Source organism: Alligator mississippiensis, chromosome 1 (genome assembly GCF_030867095.1).
Source record: "Alligator mississippiensis isolate rAllMis1 chromosome 1, rAllMis1, whole genome shotgun sequence".
Lineage (NCBI taxonomy): Eukaryota > Metazoa > Chordata > Crocodylia > Alligatoridae > Alligator > Alligator mississippiensis.
Window position 1 is genome coordinate 287,125,626 of NC_081824.1, and position 26,684 is coordinate 287,152,309.

Here is a 26,684-nt window from a genome sequence, read left to right on the forward strand (position 1 = left end):
TAAATTATAGGAGCAGAAGCAATCCTTAGCTGTAACATCAGTATTTTTTTTGTGCATATGTTGAAGAAACAACACACTTATCTTACTTCATCATTTGGAAGCATGTTAATGACAGAGCTTAGAATCCTTTTGCCAAGTTCCATGGAAGAAGCTTTTTCTTTTCTTTTTTTTTTTTATATAGAAAAGGACTTTGCCCCCAAAGTGAGTTCATAATGGAAACACCATAATAAAAACAGCGTTTGGATGTCCGTTCCTTTAAAATATAGAACTGGTAAAATTCTTGCACAATCTTATTTGGATTAAAATTATTGTAAAAATACAAATCCAAGAAAAACTCATTATGTCTCCAGGAGGTAAAAGAGGCTGTGTATCGAGACTGTGTATCTTAATTTTTCTAACAGAGTGGATGCATAGCCAAATTTAATGTAGAGTGTACACACTAGCCCCCCACTTCCCTCTTATTACATGCTACGCAAGAATTTCTGGAGTAACCATCCTGGGGATAAGACAACATCTCCACATCGGAGAGACATAACACAGACAGTAGTGGAACAGCTACCCTACCCACCAATGGGGCACAACCGTGATCTATGACAGTTGTCTCATATTCAGTTCTATTCAATCTATGACCTTTCTTTCAGGGCCAAGGTCACCAACTGTGATGGTGCTTGTTTTGCAAAGCAGTCACCTGCCTGTTGGGAAATGGATTGGAGCCGACTCATTACAATCTGGTATCTCATACTGAAGTATAGAGTAGTTGTAATTGTTGGAAAATGTTGGCATTTATCCTTAAAATAGGCACAAGTTCAGGTAGCTTTTAGAATACTCCGCTAGCCGTCACAGAATACACTCTGCTGGATGCTGACTACAGGGATGATACTGATTAAAAAATTTATGCTGGCAAAGGCACTCAGATATAATAGTGATGGGTACAATATCAGATTCTAGGATGCAATGAGTAAAAATATCCCTTTGCCTGGACTTCAGAGTAGCTAGGGACACCAGCAGACTAGTCAAACTCCCTGATCATTCTTAAGACTGGGCAGGGAAATCAGTTTTATTTCTACTGTAGTAGTTCTCCTCCCTGATAAACTATATTGTCTATATTGGTGGTTCTCAACCTCTTTTGACGCAAAGCAACCCTTGGTAATCTTCTGGTTTTGTCTTGTGAATCATGTATAAGAGTGCAAAAATTGAAAGGCAGTTTTCAAAGGATCTCATGACACCCCAAAATGCCAAGGCATCTTGAATGAGAAAAGTCCCACAGCATTCAACTTTTTTTTTGGCACTTCCCTATGAACAAGCTCTCTTCAATCTGAACATGAATGCAACTGAACAGGCATCTGGTATATGTAATTACTAACTTTCTAACCAGTCTCCAAGTCCATAATGGTTAAACACCTGAAAATAAGGCTGCCTACAGATGTGAAAAACAAACACCCCCCGCCCCCCCCCCCCCAAAACCAGTGCTTTACTTTCAGCTTGGGGCACCCCCACACCAAGTGCAGTGCATGCCTAGAAGAGGCATCACATCAGTTTGATCCAGCTCGTCCAACATCTGTATAGATCCTGCACTTCAGTGAGGCTTTGTGGCACTCGTATCTAAAAGCTGATTCAATAGAAATGCCAAAAAGCCCAGCAGAAGCATGCGATCTACACAGATGTTGAGCAAGCCAGGTCCAACTGATGCAATGCTTCTTACGGAAAGGTGCTGGGTTATTTGTTGGGGGGGGGGTTTCCATGTCTGTCAGCAGACTAAATGTCACAGAGGCAGAAAAACTTTATTAAGGTTCAACAGTTGCTAAAGTTCGACTTTTTGAAGGTCAACAGCTCCTCCATTTTGGGCTTGTCTTCTCATTGGTCATTCTATGTCTACATGTCTCCTTGTTATCAACAGAACATTACCAGAATTTGCCACTGCATCAATTTTACCTCTGCTAAAATCCTCATCTGCTTTTTCAGTCTCTTCTATAAACCAATTCATGACAGGATTCTCACATCTCAACCTTTCAAGGCTCTAGGATGGAACAAACAACACCCAGAGATATTACTTTTTTCCATTGCCCTTTATCCCTCCATGCAATCTTGTCATTGCTGATGTGGAATCCTCCTCCTCTGCAACTCTTGTCATGGGAATCATCTAAAAACACTTCTTCCTAGTTTAATTTATGTTCTCCCATATCCTTCACCAAACACCTATACTTTTCTTCTCCCCCCTCCCTCAACCTGTGGTACTAAAGAATATTTTCTAAATGTTTTGAAAACATTGTCCAAAAAAGATAGATTCCTGCTAGTCTGCTCCACTCTTCCTTTTATATGAACAGTCAGGCTACTGAAATACAATAATGCTTGCACATTTCAGTTTTAAATGGTAGCTATAACTTTCACAAGAAAAAAAGCAGACAAAGCAGATGGAAGAAGACAGTATCAGGAACTCACAAAATCATGTCAGAGTTGATAAATTTAATCTCTGATTTACCCGATTCAATATTCTCTGATGGGGAATACTGATGCTTCACAAACTGAAAGCACAGAGCAAATATTTCTTCTTTGAAGTTGAGAATGCAAATATATGGCATGTTACAATATGAAACACAAGTGAAAAGTAATTCATGTTAAGCTGTATTACCACCCTCAAAGGAGGTCTGAAGCTCACTGTTCTTTTTTTTCGGTGGCAATGTGCCTTTCCAAGTAATGTATTCAGATATGCGCATGCTACCTTTAGAGCATGACACATACATGCACATACTGTCTAACAATTGGCTTTTAGTGATTAGTGATTAATGATTCCAAAAAAATCACTTATTATTAGTAAGGAACAAAAGTAAACATCCTGGATTTTTAATGTTCTGCTTGTTCTTTGATAAAAAACAGGAATCCAAATAAGAAAATACAAAATGAAACAGTTTTTGCATGTAAGAAAATAAAAAAAAATACCATACACGCGTAACTCACTTGAGGTTTCCTTAAAAAGTGTGTGTAGGTTTCGTTTGGAGTGTTTGCACATGCATTAAACATGCATGAAGACAGAGACGCACAAATGTAAATACGTTTTACAGAAAGATCTGCATGAGAAATGGGACCTGCAAAGGCCTTGTATAAAAGAAACATTAAAATTTTTGGTTACCCAGCTGCAAGACACTTCTATCTATAACACAGATTAAATAAATCATCCACTGTCATGCTGGATTAGAAAGAGACAGATACTAATGATTGAACACACTCTATAGAACACGGGAAATTAGAAAAGCTTGACAAATATGGTTAGTGGTAGCACGGCCCCATTCCGAAGAATCAGAAAAAAATCTGTTACAAACAGCAGAGTCAGTGGCAAGAGAGAGAAAGACTGCTACAGGCTTGAGAGGTCCACTTACTGACGCTGCCACAGACTGCCATGCAGTATTCCTCAGAGTCAAAGTTGTTGCGGTTCCCACCACATCCGCCGTAAAAGAACGGTGCACATTTTCCTTCAGTCACATCAAAGTACCAGCGGGAGATCATTGCTCGGCAAGGACCAGTCTCAGCTTGTTCAGAGCACACCTCTAATTATAGGAGATGTGGAGGAACTATGTTTAGCATGAAAAATATATTGTGTTGCTGTTCATCTATACAAGTTTACTACATTTCTCTTTTACATTATTATTAGCCAGGAAGCAGATGTCTTGAGGAAGCATCTAAACAAACTTCCACAAAATAATTCATTTACCACAGCTTTAACTTCCCCTCTATACATTTGCTTTAGGGCAATGGAAGCATATTCTCCACAGGATGAACATAATCAAATCCCTTAACAGCATTAGGTCTGCCCTACTTACAATTTTTTTTTTTTATCTTTGTCAGTGGGACATCCAAAATTTATTGAAGTTGTTATGCTAGTACAAGACCTCACGTGGACAAAATTATATCAGTGTAGTATGTTCCACATCCCTTACAGAAATAAGTTATGTAGGCATAAACTTACACTTGAATAACTGTGTCTACACTAATGGAAGGGAGAGGGGTTGTATTGCTTTAACTATAGTTAAAGTAGAAATTGGCTAGCACATAAAGGTAAAATAGATTTAAAAGACTTGAGATGACCTCTTAGCTTATACAAGACTATACAGACATTACAGAAATCAAATCTCTTCCATACGTGTATATAATCACTTTGAATGAAATTTCTTCCTATGATGAGGCCCTGTGCAAGGCTTGAGTCTTAAATCCATAGGGCCTCAAGGATTTTAAGTTTTGCATAGGTCTGACACTCACTCTGTCAATGGGAGCAAATCACATCTTTACTCAATTAAAAAAAAAAAGCAAAACAAAATTAAATAATATTTTATGCTTTTAGTTTTCCCTTTGAAACTTGTTTAAAATGTGGGGAACTTAGGTGAACAAATTAAGGACAGGAAATTGGAAGTGAATGTTAGAAGTCTACCTGTAAATTTGAATTCAGCCAACCACATGCGTACATACAGGACCCTTTACCAATAATGTTCCAAACAGCTTCAACATTCAATGTGCTATATATCATTTGCAAAATTGCATTCCACTAAAACATTGGCATATTCCACAATCTTCTTTTGCATCTCTCACACTAGATTCCAAATATTGACAGACAACTGATAAGCCCATTATAACAGTTTCCAAATTTACTTAGCAAATCTTAATTCTGTGCAAGGCTGACCCGTTCATGTGGAGATGTGGTTTTACACTTGCCTGAATCAGACCCTGCATGCATTTAAAGTCCCATCCCACTCATCAAGTACAAGAGGCTCTTCCTGGCATTGGCCCAGATTCCATCTGGATGCTCCACTGCCTTTTTTCTTTTAAGCTGTTTGTTTTAGCTGTGTTTATTGTGTAAACCTTCCCACCACCTTTCTGCAAAGCATATTTTGTATCAAATTGTCATAAGCAATCAACTTGTATTCTACACCTTCCCCCTACACAAGTAGTTAGGGTTCCAATTTTTGTAATATATATCTAATTTATTTTCAAGAGTTTATAATGGGTCTGAGGTTATGTATTTATTTACCCAGTTTAGTTTGTAGACATGAATGAAGGTGGGGCAGAAGAATGCTAGTCCTTTACTTTTAAAAATGAGGGAAACTGATTAATTTTAGACAGTATTTTCGACATGATTTACTCCAGGCAGATTTTAAAATAAAAGCCAACCCCACAACCCAAGGATACAGTTATATGCCACAAAGTAAATTTTGCAGGACCTCGTATTTACAAAGGAGTTACCACCAAATACATTTTAAAAATGAATTAAGGGCACATTGATTGACATTAAAAAGGCCAAGAACCAAGAACTTTTTTGCTGATAATATTTTTTCAGAATCACAGGGTCATCTTGGCAACTTGTCAGTCTATTTTAAAATTCATTTACTTAATGTGACTGTAGGTTGACCTCAATCTGTAAAGAAATTAATGCCTTCTAGGAGTCCCTTGATGCTGCTAAATTTATTAAGTCTGAGTCATTTTAACATTTATATTTCCCACACACAACAGTTTGAGGAAGTTTTGTAGACTTAGTTTCTATTTCCTTTTTTAATATATTGCTTTCTCTGTATCTGTACACACACATGCATACGTACACACATATGTATGTGTATGTTAAACAGAAATTATAAAAACAAGTATGTACAGAGCTTTCCACATATTTTTATTTCATACATAGCGTGTAAAAAAGAAAAGTGATAGCCCAACAAAGAAACGGCATCAGTGATGATTAGAAATCAGTCCTCTGGAGACTACAGACATTCATATACTCATTAAACATTCATTTGGCTGACAGTCAGAAAAAATGCCACTAGTTCTAGGAAATAGGAAAATCTGTTGCATAGACGGAAAATACAACTCTTTAAAAAGAATGAGTAACTACACATTTAAATTAGATTCAGTCTTTGGCTTCATGTGGGGCTAGAACAGGGGCAAGCAAAATATGACTCATGGGTTAAATTCAGCCTGCCAGGCAATTTCATCCAGCCAGTGGGCAGGCTCCCAATTAATGAATTAATTAGTTGCATCTGGCTCAGCCCACATCTGCCCATGCTGCACTCTTCATGTGGCCAAGCTGTACCCACTGCTGCCGAGGCAGCACATTATGCTCCCACCCTCACCCACAGGAAGGCACAGTTTCTAGGAGAAGCTGCTGCTGCCAACACCCAGGGAACCGCAAGGGAGAGCCCTGAGAGATGGAACCAGCAGCCTTCCCCACCTTCTGCCACAACATGAACCTACTGGGACTTCACCGGGAGTGGCAGGAAACCCTATGCAATGGAGCTAGGCCACCTCAGTCCTGATCCCAGCTGCCTCAGCCGAGACCCAAGAGCTGAGCATGGTGGAAAACAATAGGGCCAGGCTGCTGGCTCCATCATGTGGGACTCTGCCACCCCCCTGCCAGTGTGCAGCTCAGGTTGAGTCCTGTGAGCTGCATGAGAGCCACAGGGAGCGCTGCGTGATGAAGCTGGGCCAGCCGGGCCCTGCTTCCCACTGCCATGTGCAGCTCCCAGGACTCAGCTGGAGCTATGTGCTGCTGGGGGCGGCGGGGGGTCCACCTGCGCAGGCCATGAGTGCCCCAAGGACCCATCACCTGCTGCTGCTGACACCAACAGCAGGGGCTGTGTGCCTTGGAGGGCAGGGGGCATACATCCATACCACCATACCTACACCCCCCACACCTTCTCCCCACATCCACCCAACAAGCCCCACACCCACCTGCACCCTCACCCACACCTCCTTCACACACCCTCCCCCATATCTCCTCACACACACAGCCACCCCCCCACAAACTCCATACCTAACCTCTAATCACACCCACACACAATATATAAGAGGAAGACTTTATTTTGAGCTATTATGCAATTGCCTCTATATACATTCAACAAATGCACATAAATCAGGACAAAAATATTTTTTGACATAAAATCAAAATATGTTATAGTACATATTTGGTTTTTTCAAGATTTGTTTGTAAAGGGGGTGGCAGAGTACCACATGATGGAGCCAAGATTTGTTTGTTTTTTCCCCCAGTTCCAAGATGGCAAGCCCCCTCCACCCAAAAGGAGTATTTATGGGGGCAGGACTTCCAGTGGCAAAGGTCAGGGGTCAGGGACAGGACTTCCGGTCCCAAGATGGCGACCAGGGGACGAGGTCACCTATGGCCCTCAATAGTTCACCAAAACTCATTAAGCGCTGCCCAGCCAAAATAATTGCCCAACCCTGGCCTAGAATCTTATTTTCTCCTTAATCCCAAAGTCTGATCTGAGATCTACAGACTAGTTCTCAACTCCTTATACATATGAGCATTCCAGTGTAAGGAGTCAGAAGGCAGGGCAGGATGGTACCATATAAAGACTAACTGGTTCAGATGCACGAGCTTTCATAGGCGACAGTCTACTTCACCATATGCTAAGGAGAACAAAATACTGTAATACAGATGTGCTGGATCTATACAAGAAAAGCATTTAAATACTAGAGATTATGCTGCAAACATAGGTTGCTGTTTTATGACTGGCCCTGAGCAAAGGCACCAGGAAGCATATCATAAGAATTTCTTTCCTGTTTTTATCCTTGTCACCTACACTGGGCAGGTGGAATAGTACATTTGCTCCTTCTCCATGGCCATTCAAGACCCTACTCAAAGAGTATGCAGATGCCATGTACCTTGATGCCTTTTGCACGGGCAAGTAGTAGTATTAAGACTATAATGTGTGAGCTATGTTATGTTCATAAACTATTAGCAGCTGACAGATGAACTGCTAAACTGCATCATTTATAATTAAAAGCTAAACTGACTTTGCATCTTTCAACAGATTTCTAAACATGGAAACAGAAGCTGTCTTTTGTGCCACCCTAAAATGTTTACAGTGGTACAAAAGATGCCCATATCCCTTGTTGCACTACATACAGTGGCTGCCACAAAGGTGGTATTAATTTGTGTTGCTGTTTAGCAGAGGACATCTTTTTACTTTACAGTGCAAGAAGCCCAGACCTGCCCATGCTCTCCAGCCACCCAAGGGAAGTGCTCCAGGGACTTGAGGGGTCCAACTGTGCAAACCCTGGGAATTCCTGTAGAGGATTGAGCCCCTCAAGCTTGAGAAGGGCCTGCCTGACTGTCCTGGATTACTGAGACCCCTCCCCCCGCAAATCTCTTGGAATGTGTCTCGTTAAAGCAAGAAATACCTGTCTTTCTCCACTTATTGAAGAGCAACCCGGAGATCCTGGGGATGTGTCTTGATAAGTGGGGAAAGCAGGGCAGGCACTCAAAGGGCTTGAGAGACCTGATCCTGTGTGGGAATTCTTGGGGTGCAAAGGAATGGGCCACTCAATGCCTGGGAGAACATGTCAGCCATTGTCCCCTTAGCATCAATGGGCAGGACAACAGGAGACATGTTTCACCCAATGAAATGGATCAGCTGTGCTGGGATGCATCCCAGGACAGCAGATTAATTTCATTTGGCAACATCTATTTCTACCCTTAGGCACAAAAGCAAGGCTCATAATTATAGCCACACTGGGCATACACTGCTAAGTGAAAATAAGAAAAAAATTAATTTCAAGGTGGCAAAATGGTAACTTTCATTTGTCAATCTTGTTTCTGAGAACTGATTAAGAAATTAAGCAACTCTTTGTTTCTAGCTGCAAGAAGACAAAGCAAATAAAGGAGAAGGAGACCTTTTGCATGCATATAATGCTTGTTTTAACTAACGTTCTTGAGGAATTTAAAATTAAAGCCTTGTTCTCACATGTTTCAAATTGTCCACACAATCCATCTTTGGTACCAAAATTCTCCATGCTTTGTTTCTGCCCAAAAATAAGGGCCTTTTATTGCCAGCACATTTCACTCTGTTAGTTTCAGATAAGTTCATTTAGACATTTTTTAATTCTAAGGAGCAGGAAATAATTCATATTTCCTGTTTGATAAACCTGCCACAGAGGTAGCTCCAAGACAGTTCCACTGTTTACTTGGCTGTCACTGAAAAACAGTTTCATAACATAAAAAAGCTAAATAAATAATGAAATACTAAATAAAAATTAAATAATAGCTAAATAATGAAGTCATTGAGAAGTAGCTACTACACAGGCACATTAAAAAAAAATTGTTCCAACCTTCCCTATTAGACACTTTACTCCTAAAAAGTGGAGACTCACATTTCCTAGTCAATGTGCAGTTTTTAAGGACTGGATTTACAGATAGACTGTAAATCCAAATATAACACCGGATTATTTAATAAGTGTTGTTAGTACAACTATCTGAAAATTTTCATGCGGCAAGGTTTCTTGAAGAAAGATAAAATTATGTCTAAACATTTTTTATATGAAAATGTGTATTATGGTGATGAATTCTGTTTTCCCCCATGAAATGTCATAACAAAAAATTAAATGCAAATCAACATTTTTGTCTGAAACAAACATTTTTGTAGCAATTTGACTTAGGAGGTTACATCTTTGCCTACTAAAACAAAAAAAGTCAAAACAACATTATATGTTAACTCTCATGTTTTCTGACCAGCTTTTTTGTTAGCTCCAGCACTTATCCTAATGATTTATAAGATGACTCAGTGGTCTTTTCAGGAACAGAGCTCATTTAAATGTTGATACAGTCTGTTTCATCCCTTTTCAAAATTCAGGAAATTAAAATGATAAAAAAAATATAGGAGGTGTTTTCAACAAGACAGATGGGAATTGCACACCCAGTTCTGATTTCTGGGATCTGGGTATCTAACGCCGGTTTGTTCATGGGAAAATTTCCTCTAAATCAATTCTGTATGAAGACTATTTAGTTTAATATACTATCAGTCAGGAAGTGTAAGATGTAAGAGTCCATAATGTTCTGTATGGCAAATATATACCATTTTCCTTTTTCTCCCTTATGACATCAACACTTTGACCTTGTACAGAACCTTCCATCTGAGAATCCCAAAGATCTAAACAGACATTTTAAATGAATCCTAATAGCAAAGTTCCAGTTTTATAGTAAACTTAACAGAATTATACAAAGTCATGCAGAAAACCACTGGCAAAGCTAAGACAGGAATCTTCCTCTCCTACCTACATAGGTCCATCCTTTATTTCCACTATGATTCTCTACCTTTATAGTGTTGCCTTACCTTTTATATAACACATAGTGTATCAAACAGGAATGTTAAAATTGACAGACCATTAATATTACTATTTTCACCACCTATATTTCAATGTCTAGCTATGCCAAGTTTAAATTTCATTCATGTATGCTCTGATTAAGCAAAGCACTTATGTATGCATGTAAATGCATTCAAACTGATGCACTGGGGTTTCCTTATACATGCATAAATTTTCATACTTAATGTATATATATCATTTATATTCCACCAGAAAACAGAATGTAATTGATTAATGCACAAAGTGAGCAAAAGAATCAAATTTCCCTAGCAAAGGTAAAAATCATCTGAGTATCTGGCTCCATGGAAGTAGGCATTAAATTGCGTGTTGCAGGCAATACTTTTTTGCCATCCAATTAATTAGAAAGCACAGTTATAAATTATGTGTCTACCTACACATTCATCAGTGCTGCTCGCCAGTATGTAGTTATTTCTGAAATGCTGCAATGTTAGAAAGCTTAGTCATTTGCTGTCATTGTATTTATAGCTTCCTGGCTAGGGACAGAAGTTCAGTGCACATAAACCACTTTCAAAATGGCTGAAACTGGTTGGTTTGAGATAATTCTGGACAGCTGTAGTATCAGACTGAACTGATTTAGATTAAATTGGTTTACTGAACTTCTGTTGCAGATCCCCTCCAGATTCAAGTTAACTCACAGTCCCCCAGCATCCTCAAATACTTTGTACCTCTCCCCCCACCTCCCCCTTGCAGGGTGGGTAGGCTAGTCTTGGCCCAATCTGTTTGCTCCAGCTGAGCAGGAAGGCATGCTCGAGTGCCCCTTGTGCTCTTTCCCTTCCCCCAGACACTTCTGGCCGGGGCAACTGCAGGCTGCATCTCCAAAATCAAAAGTGAATGTGTGTTCACTTGCTTATCAGTTCAATCTGCACAGCTTAGACTAACCTGTGAAGAACGAATTGATTCAGCCACAGGCTTTTTCACTGCCTTTACTTAGCCCCTTAAATCAGAAAGCCATGCTATTCCTTTTTAGGTGGATTATTCCAAGGGAATATTTAAAGATAATTTTGCAAAACGAGAAAATGACTCATTCTGAATATAGACTTTGAACTGGCAGCCAACTTTTAATTTGAACATTCAAAGACAAAAGCTAATTTCACAAGAGGTTTTTGGAATTAAGCAGGAGACAGCTGTGGTGTTGGCACTAGCTATGGGAATAAAGCCTGTGCATTAGCTACACAATAGCTATAATACTTTATAGACAGAAAGTTTAAGAAAAATAGCCAAATGATTAGTTATAAATGAAATACCAAAGAACACTCTTTTAACACAGTTGAATACCTCAAAATTGTAATTTCCACCCTCAGCAATTAAGATTGAATTTCTCTCTCTAATGTTTATTTGTAGTCTACGGGAGAGGAATATTGGGACATGAATAGAATAGAATGCATACTGTGCCTAAAATACAAAAGCTCCTCATTCCACTGTGAAAGAAATATATAACAAATAATTTTTCATTTTATTTATGCACATAACTTGACTCAGAATCAAGGTGTCAAGTGACTATTACCTCTAGGAAAGCACACTAAGAAAGCACAGCTTGAGTTTAAGCCTGGGTCAACACAAATCCATATTTTATGTAGCTTTAGAAGAGACAGAGTTTCCTCATAACATTAAGATTTTGCTAATACAGTATACATGTTGATCAAGCAGTTAAACACAGTTCCAAAATGCTTTTCAATCATCCAAAAGACCTAGCCCCAAATGTAATAAGATATTATTAAACACATTTTAAATAACAAAAGCATTAATAATTATGGTTGAATTATTATGGTTTTAGTAAAAATGACATTTTCCTTTGGTGAAGCACATTAGCAGGGAAGAGAAATCAAGAGGACATTGCATAGAGAATAAGATGTCCATCCTTATGTAAAACAACTGACCTATTATATTATATTATATATATTTCAGTATATTTGTCTCTGACCTAGAATTTTAATTAAAGAACATATTGTTTTATGGTTTAGAAGTTCTGGTTAACACAAAAAAGGATTTCATTAACTGTAAAGTTAAGCTATTAAAAAAAGGACAGAATATCTCATTTAGTACATACCTATACTAAACAAAATGCACCAAATACATAATGTTAATTCCACCAGGTCTCCATGACCCAGGTGGAACATATTAACATTCACAATAGAAAAGAAGATCTTGCTTGCTTTTTGTCATTGGAGAAATTGGTACAACTAGTACTGCACAAACAGGTAGGCATTTTCTTACGATGCACTATAAGTACATACTATCTTTTTCAAATAGTCTGGTGCATATAGTCCTGAAGTAGGTTAAAAACAAACTAACAAAGACCCCAAGAAATGTCCTGATTCTTAAAGCAAGGTAATAACATTTCACAGGAGGAAAAAAGCTATTAAGTCAAGGTGAGCTAAAACACAACAGATTCTGCACAAAACATTAATATTCCAATAGCATGTCTGTCTGTCTGTCTCAAAACTTGCAAATGCTAGAACTAGCACTTCTCTGTAAAAGGCAGCCTGACTCGCCTTAGAAGAGGCGGCAACTGTGACTGAATAGATTTCAAAGATCTATTAGGCATTTAAGGACACAACAAATAGAGTTGTTTGCTAGCCTAGCCATAAGAAGCAAGGCTTCTTTGGTAGTATCTTTTATTGGATCAGTTGTATACTTGGATGAGATGTTAGACAAGCTCTTGGGCACAAATCTCTCTCTTACTTATACAGCTGGTCCAATAAAGTAAAGCCTTGCTTCTTGCATTCACTAGACCACCACAAGTACAACACCGCACCTATTATACCTAACAATGTCATCTTGCACTTAACTTGCACTAGAAAATGGGTGCAGAGATTCTTTCTTCAAACTCAGTCACATAAGACCATTTAAAATGTCACCTCAAGGGAGCACCACTGAAATTCTCTTTCCTAAATATTTAAACAAATCTGCCTGAATAAAGGGAACTGAAACCACTGCTGAGGGCAACATTATATGCACTACGTGGTGGTCAAGCCTTTGCTCAGTCTCCCACATAGGCTATGTGGTATATGAACAAGCTTTTAAATGTTCACCAGGCTGTTGCTTCCCTTTAAATAAGATTTGATTGACTGCTATGTTGCCAAGCAGCATTAAGCTCAAAACTAGATCTAATTAATTGCTTTATGTTATAAGCTAGGAAAGACTAATGTATCTTATCAACACCCATGCTGAAAGAGAATAGAAATGGATTCACAATTACGCTGGGTGAGAGAGAATTTCTGCTTGCTTCACTCAAGCCTTGTAAGAGCTGCCTGGAGCTTCGCTATCTCAGTATCACTTCCTAGATCTGAAACAATTTATAATGTATGAAGGCTGTGATGACAACAAGAGGAGTTGATCTATGAGTTATGATCTTTAGAGTAACTTTCCTTGTTCTGTAGATAGTGAAGTACAAAAGCAGTCCTTGGACACTGCACAGTCCATCAGTCTTAAGAAATACAAATTCAGGAATAGCCTCCCCCAGTGGACAGATAAAAAAAAGACGAGCTGAAATGGGCAGCTCCCTGGATCCTGTGAAGTAATCAGCTTCCTCATGAATACATGAAGGGGTTAAACTGCAGCAAGTCAAGCTGTCCTGATTAAAAGAAAAAAAAAAGCAGGATACAGCTTTTCTCCTGCACAAATCAGAGACAATTTTCTCATGCTTTCAAAGGACTGCCTTCCAATACACAACCTGTTCATTTCTCGCATTTTCAAAGGCAGAGTCTGATCATTTGTGCACAGCTGTCACAGTGATTGCTTCAGGTTTGTCACAAGCCTCTTTCCATTCAGGCAGCTATAGCCTTACAAAATTTCATCTAGCTGGCAGCCTAGATAGATACCTAACAGGTCTCATAACTGCTACCCTTAAGCCCTCTGAAAACCTTCAAGCTCAGATATCCCATGACAGACAAAGGCATATGGATATTGTTAAGTGCTATGCATGGCTAACAAGAAGAGAACAGGACAGGAAGTCAACAAAGCCATCCTTTCCATCATACCTTTTAATCAGAAAAAAACTAAAACTGACAACAGTTTACGCATAAGTTTGACATATGGCACAAATATAACGAGCCGCCACCTGTCAGTCTCCAGACTGGACTCAGATTATTCTGTTCTGTTCTTAATGGCTAGAAACACACTTTTGAGCTGTCTTGAAATAGGTGTTTAGTCATTGCATATTAAAATATATTAGGAATTAAGAAAGTCCATGGTAAGTTGAAGCTATAGTGGATATCACGTCGTTACCCTACAGCCTTTGTTAAATTTTTTCATGTCTGTAACAGGATATGGTGGAAAAACAATTAAAATATCTCACTGTGGATGCACAGACATAAATTTAAGCTTCACATGAGAATCATACTAAAAGGCTATCTTTGCCCCTCTTCACGCAGCAGAATGGGTACCTGATTGGTCAGGAGGGCAGTCAAAGGCAGGAGGATATGATGTCAGACCCATCCGTCCCTGGAACTGCTATTGGCTATAGAAACCAGCATACCTTAATGATGTTAATCCAGTATAGGCTCATAGGCTCAGGAAGATCTTTTTCCTTTTTATTTATTTAGGGCTTTCGGATGTCTGCTGATGATAGTGGGAATCATTCCTTTGAGTTCAATGGGCTTCATATCAGCTCATACTCGGAACAGTTTATTTCTGGTTTTCACAAAGACTGCTTATTTGAGCTGGGAAAGACAGTTACCATCCAATAAGAAAAAGCCTTCCTTGAAGATTTTAATGTTCGTGGCTTTAATAACCATCATAAATCCAAGAAAAATAATGAAAAAAAAGCAAACATGCAAGCAGCTCTAAAGATGTTGAAGGGTTCTTAATAAGCTTTATTATTCTAGCCCTTGGGAAAACTGACCTTAAGCTTGAACCCAGTTTGATTTAAAGTTCAAGCCTAACTCAACAGACTTCACAAAGAAGCCCTTCCCTCCCTGGGCCTCAAAAACATCTCCAGAAACCACAACTTGAGAGAACGTGTCACCAACCATCTTCCCGTCCTGTGTGCAAACAATGATAGTTTCTCCTACCATTTACCAGACATTCCCATTCACATATTAGTGACAGAATCTGCTTGCATGAATAATTCACATTAGGATGTAATTTAATGCAATTTTAGCTTCATTCAGAGCTGAAAGCAAGGAGATGTGACACACCTCAAGAAGAGCCAGCTTTTTATAGACCACTACAAAGTGCTCTGTGGATGACAACTTGGGAACTGCTGTTCTCTCCCGTTCTTTAGCATTTTGCCTGAGGAGGACTGCCTGCCATCTGTGTACAAGCAGCAGCTGTTTTGTGCCACAGTTTGATGACACGCTGGCACAAAAGCAAGAAGTTTAGTAATCTCAGTCAAATACCTCAGCTTGTCCACTTTTGGTACAAGTAACATACCCATCACGAGAGGTCCCAGACTTAAAGAAAGATGACACAGCAGGAGGTCAGCTGGACTGAGATGCCTCAGCACAGCTGTATCACAAATCTTAAACTGAAACAAAATACCTTGCCAGCTAGCTCCTTAATAATGTATTTAACACACATAACCTACAGATACTTATTTTTAAGCTCTGTAAAGTCTGCACCTTTGCTTGTCATATTTTAATTAGTATGAATTTATATTTTGCAGGTCTATTTTAATATACATTCAATGCACCACTTCATTTTTCTTTACAGTTTTTATTCATATTATATATTCTAAATTCCTGAAGGTTTTAACCTCAGGAATGCTTATTCCTTAAGCATTTTAACCTCTTTAAAATTTCAGTGTCAGCAAAAGAAACATACTGTACCTAATTTGCCTTCATTTCCACTTATTCTAAATCCCATTAAAGTAAAATGTATCTTTTTTTTTAATATATTGGCAAAGACAAAGTGCTTTAACCCTGAGCAGTAAGAGCTTGCATTTCATTGATTTAAAGACTTAAATTTGGATTTTTATTTTCCTTTTGACCTGGGCCCCTGTGATTCAAATGAATTTTCAAGAGAAAGTTAAGAAAAACATAAAACAGACAGTCCTGCTGAAAGAGGAAACCCACGCAAATAGATGAATGTTTGAGGAAAATCTATTTGATTATTGTGCTTACTGGCATAAGGGGATAAAAAAGAGAAAAGGAAGGGAAGAGGAGGGAATCTAAATTTAGGAAGCATAATGCTTCCCTGTGGTTACCTACTCAATACCATCCTATTCTTTACATGTTTTACCACGGACTGGGAATCATAATCAAGTACCATCCTCTCTTGTCCTATCCGCCACCAAACAACCAACAAAGGCAAGAAAGCAGAACAATACTACTACAACTGAGTAATAAAGTTGTTAATGTAGGTTTGTGTGATGCATTTCTGTTGCAAACATCTGTTTCCCTTAATTTTCAGTAGCAGGGTGACAAAACAGGAAGGCACTAATGGAGCCATGACTATTTTTTTCCAAGTCTGGTTCCACTGCAGCGAATTTGCTCATTCTATGTTACTTTCTTTTAGCTTTTACTTCTCTTTCAATTCTTCGGTAACAAAACAGAGCATTATCATAAGAATGTTTGATCAGTACATCGCTATTACAGAGATGGATAATAAATGCCTGGATTATAAAGATTTTACATCATGTACAATTGTAGCAAATCAGGTAGAAACGTAAGATGTATTCCTTTAAAAAGCAATAACCATGTGATGGAAGAGGAAAAAGAATAATGTTCCTACCATGATGCCTAGTGGCAGGCTAAAATTCAAATTATTTAAAAAAAACCCTTTTAGAACAAAACATTATGAAAACTGAGCAAAATTAAATACATACTTATACCATTTATACTACTTCCCTTCTGCATTGTATTTGTCTAAAACAATACAACACATTAACCAGGTTCAATTTTCTAATTATTTCTATCTGTAACCCTAGGTCCCAGTGCAAGATATTTTACTTCATTATTTGCTTATAATTCAAACGGCTTGGAGCAAAGATAGAATAGATTCTACGTAAAACAGCTAACTACAAAATGTTGTTATAAAGACAACGTTCTTGCTAGCAGTGCTCTCTAACATATTTTAAATATTCCTTTCTCATTCACAATAATTTAAAACATTTTTTCTTATACCCTTAAAGGTATACAACCCTATTTTTTGCGTAGGTTATAATGCTGTTTGCTGCATGTCATCTATATGTTTTTTAAAAGTCATAATATTCAAATGTGTTAAGCTCTATCCATTATCTAAATATCCAAAGACCAAAATCTAACAGGAAGGTAAAACTCTAAAGCTAAGTTAAAGGAAAAAAGAACAAGACAAAAACTTGCAAATCATATAAAGGCAAAGCATAATGATGTAGCAACTTAGGATATTTTGCTGTTTGGAACATTTTTAGTAGTAAAGGGCAAACACACACAAGTAGAACCAGTCATCCAAACCTCAAACCAAGCAACCACCCACTTACCTCTGACAACCTCTTCTACAGATTCTGTAGTTGTAGTGGTAGTAGTAGCAATGCTGGTAGTTCTTTCAGTAGCTTCTTCATACTCTTCCTCTGTCTCCTCTTCAACCTCCTCGCCATCATCATCGTCATCATCAGCATCTTCATCTTCCACATCCGTTACTTCCTCCTCTTCCTCTGGCTGTTCTTCTACTACCTTATCATCACTGCAAGGTATATATATAAAAAAAGGTTTGTTGAGACAACAATGGAACACCTACATGGCAAGACTGACAACACTATACTTGGGCCCTTTCAGAAGTGTCACAAAGAATCCCTTTCCCATAAAAAGCTGGAACTGTGGAGAGAAGCTTGATGAGATTCTCCATTTGGAGAATAAAAAAATTAAATAAATCAGTCAGCATCTGATAGCACAGAGAAGACACTGTGCCTGGTATCTTGCTATCACTGCAAGGTTCCACATGAGAAAAACTAGACGAGGGCACACTGAATAATGTCTTGTGTTCATTTGTTTCATACTGTTAATAGGGTTCAGAATCAACAATTACTTTGAAGGAAACTCAAATAAGTGGAAAGTAATCAGATGAGGGAGTAGCAGTGTTGACACAAGTGAAATTGTACTGCTTAAGAAATTCCTCATCCTTGAAATCTGCAATTGATAGCCTAGCATTACAGGTCCCAATTTGGTGTTTTGCACTCGAGTTTTGTAAATTGATTTAGACCTAGACTTGTCTCAGCTTCTCCAATGGGCAAAAGTAAAGGTTATAAAGGTTAAAATACAAAACAAATTAACCGAACCACCCCAAACTGACGGTTTGTTTCCCACTTTGCTGATGACCGAGCACATATATTTCAGGAACTATTTCATCTGACCACAGCACTCTTTCCTGCCTAGATGATCTGTTGAGGTCCCTTCCGACCCTAGCATCTATGAATCTATGAACCATATATGTTCCTAGGCTTTCCTTTGGAACTGTATTTTTGGCAAGCCCAACATTTTTACTTCCTCTTCAGTAAAGCTTTTGCTACACAATACTTATGTCCCTGCCCCACTCTTCCCCCCATTCTTCCATTCAATATTTGGTTTTTCATAACAGCATGAGATAATAGTCTAACTATAAGTTTCATTCAAGAGTGCTCAGTTAGTGCATCTTTGGGTAACTGTTCATTGCAGGTAGATTTATTTAGTATTCAGATGGGTATTCAGTATTCAACCAACTGAATCATAGACACCATACCTTGTAGGCCTGAACAGGAAACCAAGGCAATTTTGCCTCTGCACAATGTCTTGAGCAGCAGTTCTCAAGTTTATACATCCTGTGACCTTCACTGGGACAACCCTCCCCCAAAGCAACTTAGGAAAGGTCAATAACTGTGTATTGGCTCCAGGTTACCTGAAAATCACAAGGAAGACATCATGGAAACATCCAAGATCACAGCACTTGCATCAAATTGATCTATTACTGACCAGGTATAACTACCTGAAAGAAATCCTGCATATGAGCTCTTATCAGTGCTGACTGTAACAATGACTTTGCCTTACTCTGCTGCAAGTCAGAATCAATGTTGAAAAGATCCACCACAGCAAAACTACCAGCCGCCCTCAGATAGACATCAGCCAAACTAAAAACAGAAAAATGCAGACTATTCAGTGAAGAAGCTGTGAAAGCAAGTTTACCTATCAACTCAGCCACCAAGGCTTGGGTGAGCTTAACAACTAACATGGTACAATACTGCTATAACAGTGTTTGGGAAAAATTGTAAAAAAAAATGTAGACCGGTTTGAAGAGCACTCTGAAACCCTTCTACCACTGGTTGAGAACAAAAGGACAGGACTAACTATAACAAATCTCCAAACATAAACCTAGAAAATCTGAGAAAGGCTTGAAGAGAAATACAAAAGGAGGCTAAGAGATGTGCCCAAGATTTTTGGTTGAAACTCTGAGATAATATTCAGAAAGCAGCTGACGCAAGGGATAGCTGTGGAATGTACCAAGTTATCAAACAAGCAACTGGTCCAGTCAAGAAGAAAACAGCTTTGCTGAAAGACTTAAACAGAAATGTCAGTACTGATAAAAGAAAGAAAACCTTGAGCGTTAGATTGAGCATTATGGAATTACAAACTCCAGTGAGACTGAAATAAAACATGAAGAGCTCGAAGGCTTACCATAGTTCGAAGTATGATGGATTCAGACAACATGACTACATCAGAAGATTTGCAGAAATCCATTAAATTAATTCCTGGGAACAAGACATCGGGTAACAACTGTTAGCCTGCTGAAATCTACAAATGTGCCAGCAACAAATTACTTTGAAAACTTCATGAGTTATACTGCTGTATTGGGAAGAGGAATCAGATTTCAAAGATGCTTGGCTTTGTGCAATTATACAAAAACAAGGGGAATAGAAGTGACTGTGACAATTATAGAAGTATCTCCTTGTTGAAAGTCATTGGAAAAAGTGCTACTCGCATCATGCTCTCTACGCTTCAGCCTCTAGGTGAAAGAATCTATCCTGAAAGTTGATGTGGTTTTCACTCAGGACGCTTCATCATTGATACGATATTTTTGGTTAAGCAAGTGGAAGAAAAGTGTAGAGAAAAATAAATACCACTATACATAACCTTCACTGATATGATGAAGCTCTTCAATACAGTCAGCAGACAGGGCCTTTTTACTGTTCTGAAGAAACAGGGTTGTCCCTCCAAACTGCTGAATATAGTTCACTGATTACATAAAGATATGAAGGCAACTGTAGTGTATAAGAACAAAGAATCAAACACTTTTGATAATAAGCAATGGGGTGAAATGGGTGCATCTTAGCCCCTGTGCTCTTTAACAGCTACTTTTCAGTCCTGCTTCTTCATGCATTCAAGGACAGCAATGATGGCATTTATCACCAAACCAGACTAGATGGAGGCTTGTTCAGTGTTGCAAGGTTAGAGCGAAAACCAAGGTGAAAGAGCTGGTTCTGAGAGATTTCCTGTTTGTGGATGACATGGCCTTGGTTGCCCACAGTGAAACTTCCCTGCAAAATCTCTTGGGCACATTTTCTGAATCATGTCATCCTGAAGCTCTTGCAATTAGTCTCAAGAAGACTGTGATCATGTACCAAGGGGTGAAAGAACCAATACCTGATATCACTCTGGAGGATAAATTGCTTGGTTGTTGACAGTTTTTTGCTACTTGGGTTCTACGAGCAGCAGGAATCTTGACTTTCAGGCTGAACTGAGTAACAGAATCAGAAAAGCAGCTAAGAATTTGGGGCTATTACAGAAACATGCATGGAATAACAGTAAACTATCAGCTAAGGTGAAGATACAAATCTCTGAAACTTGTGTGTTGCAATCTCTGCTTTATGGTTCAGAAACGTGGTCTGCAGATGCTAGGTATATCAAGAGACTGAACAGCTTTCACATGAGCTGTCTGCATAAGAACCTGAAAATAAAGTGGGAAGACAGAACACTGAACATAGAGGTACTGGAAAACTCAGGACTAACACACTTAGAAACCACTATCAAGAAGAAAAGGTTGTGAAGGATCGACATGTCAGAAAAATGGGAGAAGACTGAATCCCCAAGAATGTTTTGCATAGTGAGATTTGAATGGCTTTAGAAAGTGGGGTTGCCTTCTCTGAAGATACCACAATGTGCAAAAATGATATGAAGTCATTCAACTTCAACCCAGAAAGCTGGGAGGAGCATGCAAAATCCCATTTGATCTGCAGGGAACAACTGGCAGCGAGTACAGCTCAACATGAAGCAGCTTTGATCCAGAAGATGGAAGTAAAACAAGAAAGAAGAAAGCAGAATGCTGTAAATTTGGACTTCAACAACACATGGATCTGTGAAACTTGTAGCAAGCTGTGTTGATCTTGAATTAGATTTGTCAGCCACAAATGGATTCATCAGGCATCTGACTAGGCCCCTTACATATACACCATGATCTAGAGCATCAATGGTTGTCTACTACCTGAATCCTGTACAGGAAGTTCTTCTTGTGTTTCTGATGGTCAAGTTTTAAATAAGGGTTTTTAAAATGTGTTTATTTATTTAGTTTTTTTACTTTTTGGGACTTCCTCACTTCTAGCCCCCAAAAGTGAAACAAACTTCAAGAAAAATACAAACAGCTCTCTCTCTTCCATCAGGTAACAGACTGACTAGCATGAGATTTTCCATCTCATGTAGTAACAAAGAGATGCTAACTGAACAAACAAAAGAAAACCAATTAAGATGATACAGGGAAAAGTACTATAACTGCCTCCCCCCCCCCCCCCCCGCGTGCACACATTTTTATGTGCGCAGCTGAGATCCATCTATGCTTAGCTATATAAAACCACTTTGCTATGGAATGTACAGCATTCTGTTGTGATACTTGCAGTCTTTGAGCTGAATCATGGCTTTTAGGCTACCATTTATTAAAAAATGACATTTGAAATTGTAGAAAAATTATTGTTGACTAAGATTACTGATAAATATTTATTATGGTTAGAGTAGTGAAAATAGGTTTCGTTTTTAAGACCATCCGTGGAAGTAAAGTGTTGATAGTCTTTAAACAGCTCGCTATAAGAAACATGACTTTTCAAGGGATTATTTTGTAGCTGAGAGCACAGATATTGAAGTAAGTGTAGCAAGCAGCAATAAACAAACAAGCTATAGCTGGAATGAAGTTATTTTCTAGGAATTCAATTTCTGGAAAACAATCCACCCTTAAGTGAAAACAACGTTTATCCATCTCATATGAATGATGTATCTATATTCATTATGTTTTATGTTCTTTGCAAGTGCCTGACAGCAGAGAGTTCTGGTTTCCTCTGAAGTCGTGTTGACATTAAAAATATTGGTAATTCTAGAGAGTATAAAGCTTAACTAGGATCAGGCCTTTGCCTTAAACACTTGTATCTGTTTAGGAGAAAACAAAATGTGAAGTTGTAAGAGACTGACACCTGGGGAGGGGAGGGCTCCTGAAATTATTCTAAAAACAATAAAAGTTAATAAGACAAAAATATTCTTTGTAATGTTTCTAAACCTTTATAGCTGCTTACATTCCTGCTTGAAAATGCTTACATTTGGCCATATTTTAATAAAAGAATGATGTTGCACAGGATTATTTTTAGAGAGATTTCTTCCATAGATTTTGAAAAGCCCTTCTAAGGCAGTGATTTTCAACCAGGGTGCCACAGTTGTGACCTGACCTGTTGTGGTGTTTTTGAGTTCTTTCTTTTTTTTTTTTCAGTAATCAGGAAACAAGAAAAAGCTAAGAGCTGACATCTTATGAGGGATGCCTTAAAATAAGTTGAGAACCACTGGTCAAAGGGAAACAAAATTCCTGTCATATTGTAAGAGGTTTAAGTTTTCACATTCTATTTTAAAAACTGAAGATGTTTTTTCCGTGGTACCTAGAAACTGCCAGTCTGTTATTATATGTACATATATAGCACTTCCAGGGACTTCAAATTTAATGTTCTAGGGTGGGTGTAGATGAAATGGGGGCCCTAAATTGAAGCGGTGGGTTTTTAAAAACACCACTTCAATATAGGGTCCTTTAATCCCCCATGTCATGCACACACTGACTTACCTGCCTCTCTGGTGGCAGAGAGGTGGGGGTGAGCTGCCGGTGGTTCAGAGTGGTCCCTGGGCTGGGGGGGGGGGGGGGGGGGGTAGCTGGTGCTTCCCTCTGTGGTGGCAGCAGCCCCCTCCCCCAGGCAGCACCCGCCCACAGGCACCCGGCTCAGGCAGCTTCATGGAGGGAAGCACCGGGCCCCTGTGCAGCTCAGGCAGGCAGGCAGGATCCAGGGGGAAAGAAAAAAAAAATCAGGCTCGCCACTTTTCTTGTGAGGAGCCTGCCTTCCCAGGCTGCTGCAGGGCTTCCTGCAGAACCTCTGAGGTGCACGGAGCCCGGTGCTTCGCTCCGTGGCTGTAAAGATAGCAAACTAAAACTCCTCCTTGGAGTTTTAGTTTGCTGCACCTTAAATGATTTGGGGTGCATTACGCTGCCAAATTTCCTACAGCAGCTGGAATTAATGTGCAATATGCCGCCAACGCATGCAAACACTGACACCAGTAAAGCAGTGCAAAAGCATTTAGCCCACTTTAAAGTGTCATGCAAACATGCCTGTTGTTTCATCTACACATGGCCCTAGTCTCACCATAAAACTAGCAATTCCTTTTTTCAGCTACTATTTGAAATTTTAAAAAATACATTCCAAGATGACTCTGTAGGCAATGAATGAATCAGTTTTACAATAAGCGAGTCCATCTTATTATCAAACATACTGCCTTCCAATTAATGAAAATAAGAAATTGGACATGAACCTACATTCACATTTTAATTTTAGTTAAGAAAAATTCTCATAAGGATCCAAAAATGAAACTGAGTACCAGAGAATCATCTAACTTTCATTAAGTTGGATGATTTACCCATATTATATAAAACACACAAATATAAAATAAGCGGCAAAAATATATAATTTAATATGCCTGTCCTTGCCCATCCCCTCAATTGAATATTGTGTTTTAACAGGTATGAAAATACAAGGCAAGTAAAATATTAGCATCAGCATTAAAATACTAAAAATCAGTTCCAACACACTGGACATATGCATATACAGAACAATGCACTGCCAGAGACACCTGACTTAGCCCGCGTATTGGTAATAGTATAGCTGTGCTAGCACAGTGCTTCCCCAATGACACGCCCAACTGAGAAAAAGGATGGAGTACTGCAGTGGTTTCCAACCTTTTTATGGTAAAGATCACTTTTTGCAAGCAAAGGGCACCCCAGGATGTACTGCGCCCCTCCCAAGCCCTACCCTGTGCCCCACCACCCATGCACCCCTGAACCATGGAGTGTCCCAGACCTGGCCAGGCAAAGCTGGGGCCCAATTCCACTTCTGTGCCATGGCTGCACTGGGCTGCGCCTGCCCGGCAACCAGACGAACATCAGTCTCCAAAGTCTAGGGGTGTGTGAGCTCTGGGATGAAGCTGCTGGAGGCTGCTTGCTGTGCCCAGAGCACAAGGTGTGGGTGGCATGGGCACCCAAGGCCTATGTTGGGCTATGCCCAGTGGTGTCCCCTCCCTCCCCCCGGACCACAGAGACTTCCAGACCTGGCCGGGCCAGGGCCTGACATCATGTTTGTCTGGCTTGCAGGCAGGTGTGGCTCAGCACAGCCGTGGCACAGAAGTGAGATCAGGCTCTAGCCTGGCCTGGGACACTCCGTGGTCCAGGGGGGCATGGGCAGGGGCTCCTACCATTAGGCACAGCCCAGCAGAGGCCCTTGGGTTCATTCCCCTCCCCCACCTGCGTGCTGGGTGCAGCGAGCAGCCTGCAGAATAGCCGTCTTGTCCCAAGCACAGGTGGTGGGGGGCACAGGCATCCGTGGCCTCTGCTAGGCTGTGCCCAGTGGCGGGAGCCCCCCCACGGTCTAGGGGCACGTGGGGAGTTCCAGACCCGGCCGGGCCGGGGCCCGACACCACATTCATCTGGCTGCACTCGTCCCTAACTTTTATGAATTGAATGGCATTCGATGTCAAGAAATAGCTTAGATATCACAGTAGTTACCTCCTTGTAGAGGGGCCAGGCAAGGACAAACCTGAACCTGCACTTACCTGTTTAAGTGTGACACCCTGATTGAAAATCACTGACAGACATGCCAGGAAAAGAGCAGTAATGTAAGTATTGTTACATCTATTTTAGCAACCTTTTCATATCAGCCATTTAACTTTGCAGGGGCAGAGTTTGCTCACATTCTGTCCCAAATGGAGTTTTGTCTCCATTAGTATTAATATTAGTAACTGGAGAATTGGAAGCAGATTTTGGAGCTGGGATCACAGTAGAATTGAGACTCAGGCTTGGAAATGACAACAAGTGCTAGTATTATGATAGCTCTGTCATAAATTAGGCTTACAATACTGTAAGTGAGCTCAATATTTTCACTCCAGAGATGGCTCAAAAATGTATTAAATGTTCAGGGTAGAAAGGATGCAGTGAAACATTTCTTCTACCATACATCTGTTACAAAAAACTTGTGCTTGGTGCGACGTGCCCAAGTCCCAGATGTAGCCTTGATGCATCTCTGAAACACACTCCTGGGGTGCTTCCATACTTCTGGGGTTCCTACCTGCCCCAAACCCCTCTCTACCATCTGCTGCTTGACCACTGAGAACTAGCTGTGATGCCTCAGTCCCACCTGTCTCACTTACACCATGCTAACCATTAGCAGAGAGGATTTTATCAGCTAGAAGGATCACATGTATGTCCAGTCATGTGTCCAAAAGAGTTGGTTCCTTCTTTCCACAGAATGGGCAAACCTGTGTGGTCAAATACTCCACAATCACAGTTAACACTGACAATAACTGGGCTAATAGATAACAAAAGAATTTATTATAAAAAAAAACCAAGAACAAGCACAAGGGATTAGTAACCATATGTTGAGGTACAAAAAGAGATATCAAAACAAACAAAAAAACCCAGAAAATATTAGAGCAGTAAGTTGTTTGTACTGTGCACCTTAAATCTACTGATGCAGTCCCTAGCCAGCTTGAACAGATTCTTTTGGGAGCTGATACCAATGGCCAATACCAATCAGATTTTGATACGCAGCCACATAGTGTGGAAAGTGACATCTACCTGGTAAGTCTATTGTGGGGGAAGGGACAGGGGGAGGGAATGGGCGGTGGGGGTCAGATTGAGGCCCCTTCGGTGAAGGAAGGAGTGGGGCTGGGGCAGGTGCTGCCTAGCCAGGGTGGGGCAGGGCATGGGAGGGAGCCACACCTCATCTGGGGATGTGGGGGGGAGGGGGGAGGCATGTGCTCCCGGATCTGTGTCTGGGGCAGAGCGGGCTGGGGCCAGGGCTGTGCTGGGCTCTTCCTGGCTTGGGGGCTGGGCCGGGCTGCCCCAGCTCCACTCTCATTCCCTCCCTCACCGCTGGGGCCTCGAGCTGACCCCTTGCCACCCCTTTCCTTCCCCCACACCCGACTTACCAGCTGGACCTGGCAGCTCTCCATGCTGCACTCCTGGCCACCTAAATGCTGCATACGCACACAGCATTTATCGGCTATGTTATCAGCCACATCAGACAAAAATAAGCCTCAATTTTCCTCATATTGTTGCCGATCCAATATGGGACCTATGTATAG

The 26,684-nt window shown here is 40.0% G+C and overlaps 1 protein-coding gene across 4 annotated transcripts in view; it reads right to left on the reverse strand.

The window, feature by feature from the left end:
* APP (amyloid beta precursor protein) overlaps positions 1-26,684 on the reverse strand; it is a 378,216-nt gene that overhangs the window by 111,378 nt on the left and 240,154 nt on the right. For 2 of the 4 annotated variants that reach the window (XM_006264124.4, XM_019476141.2), the window contains 2 exons: positions 17,552-17,754; positions 3,375-3,542 (listed from right to left, as the gene is read on the reverse strand). In XM_006264124.4, coding sequence (XP_006264186.2) covers positions 3,375-3,542; positions 17,552-17,754 — 371 coding nt within the window. The remainder of the gene's footprint in view (positions 1-3,374; positions 3,543-17,551; positions 17,755-26,684) is intronic. The other 2 variants (XM_019476143.2, XM_019476142.2) reach the window with 1 other exon arrangement.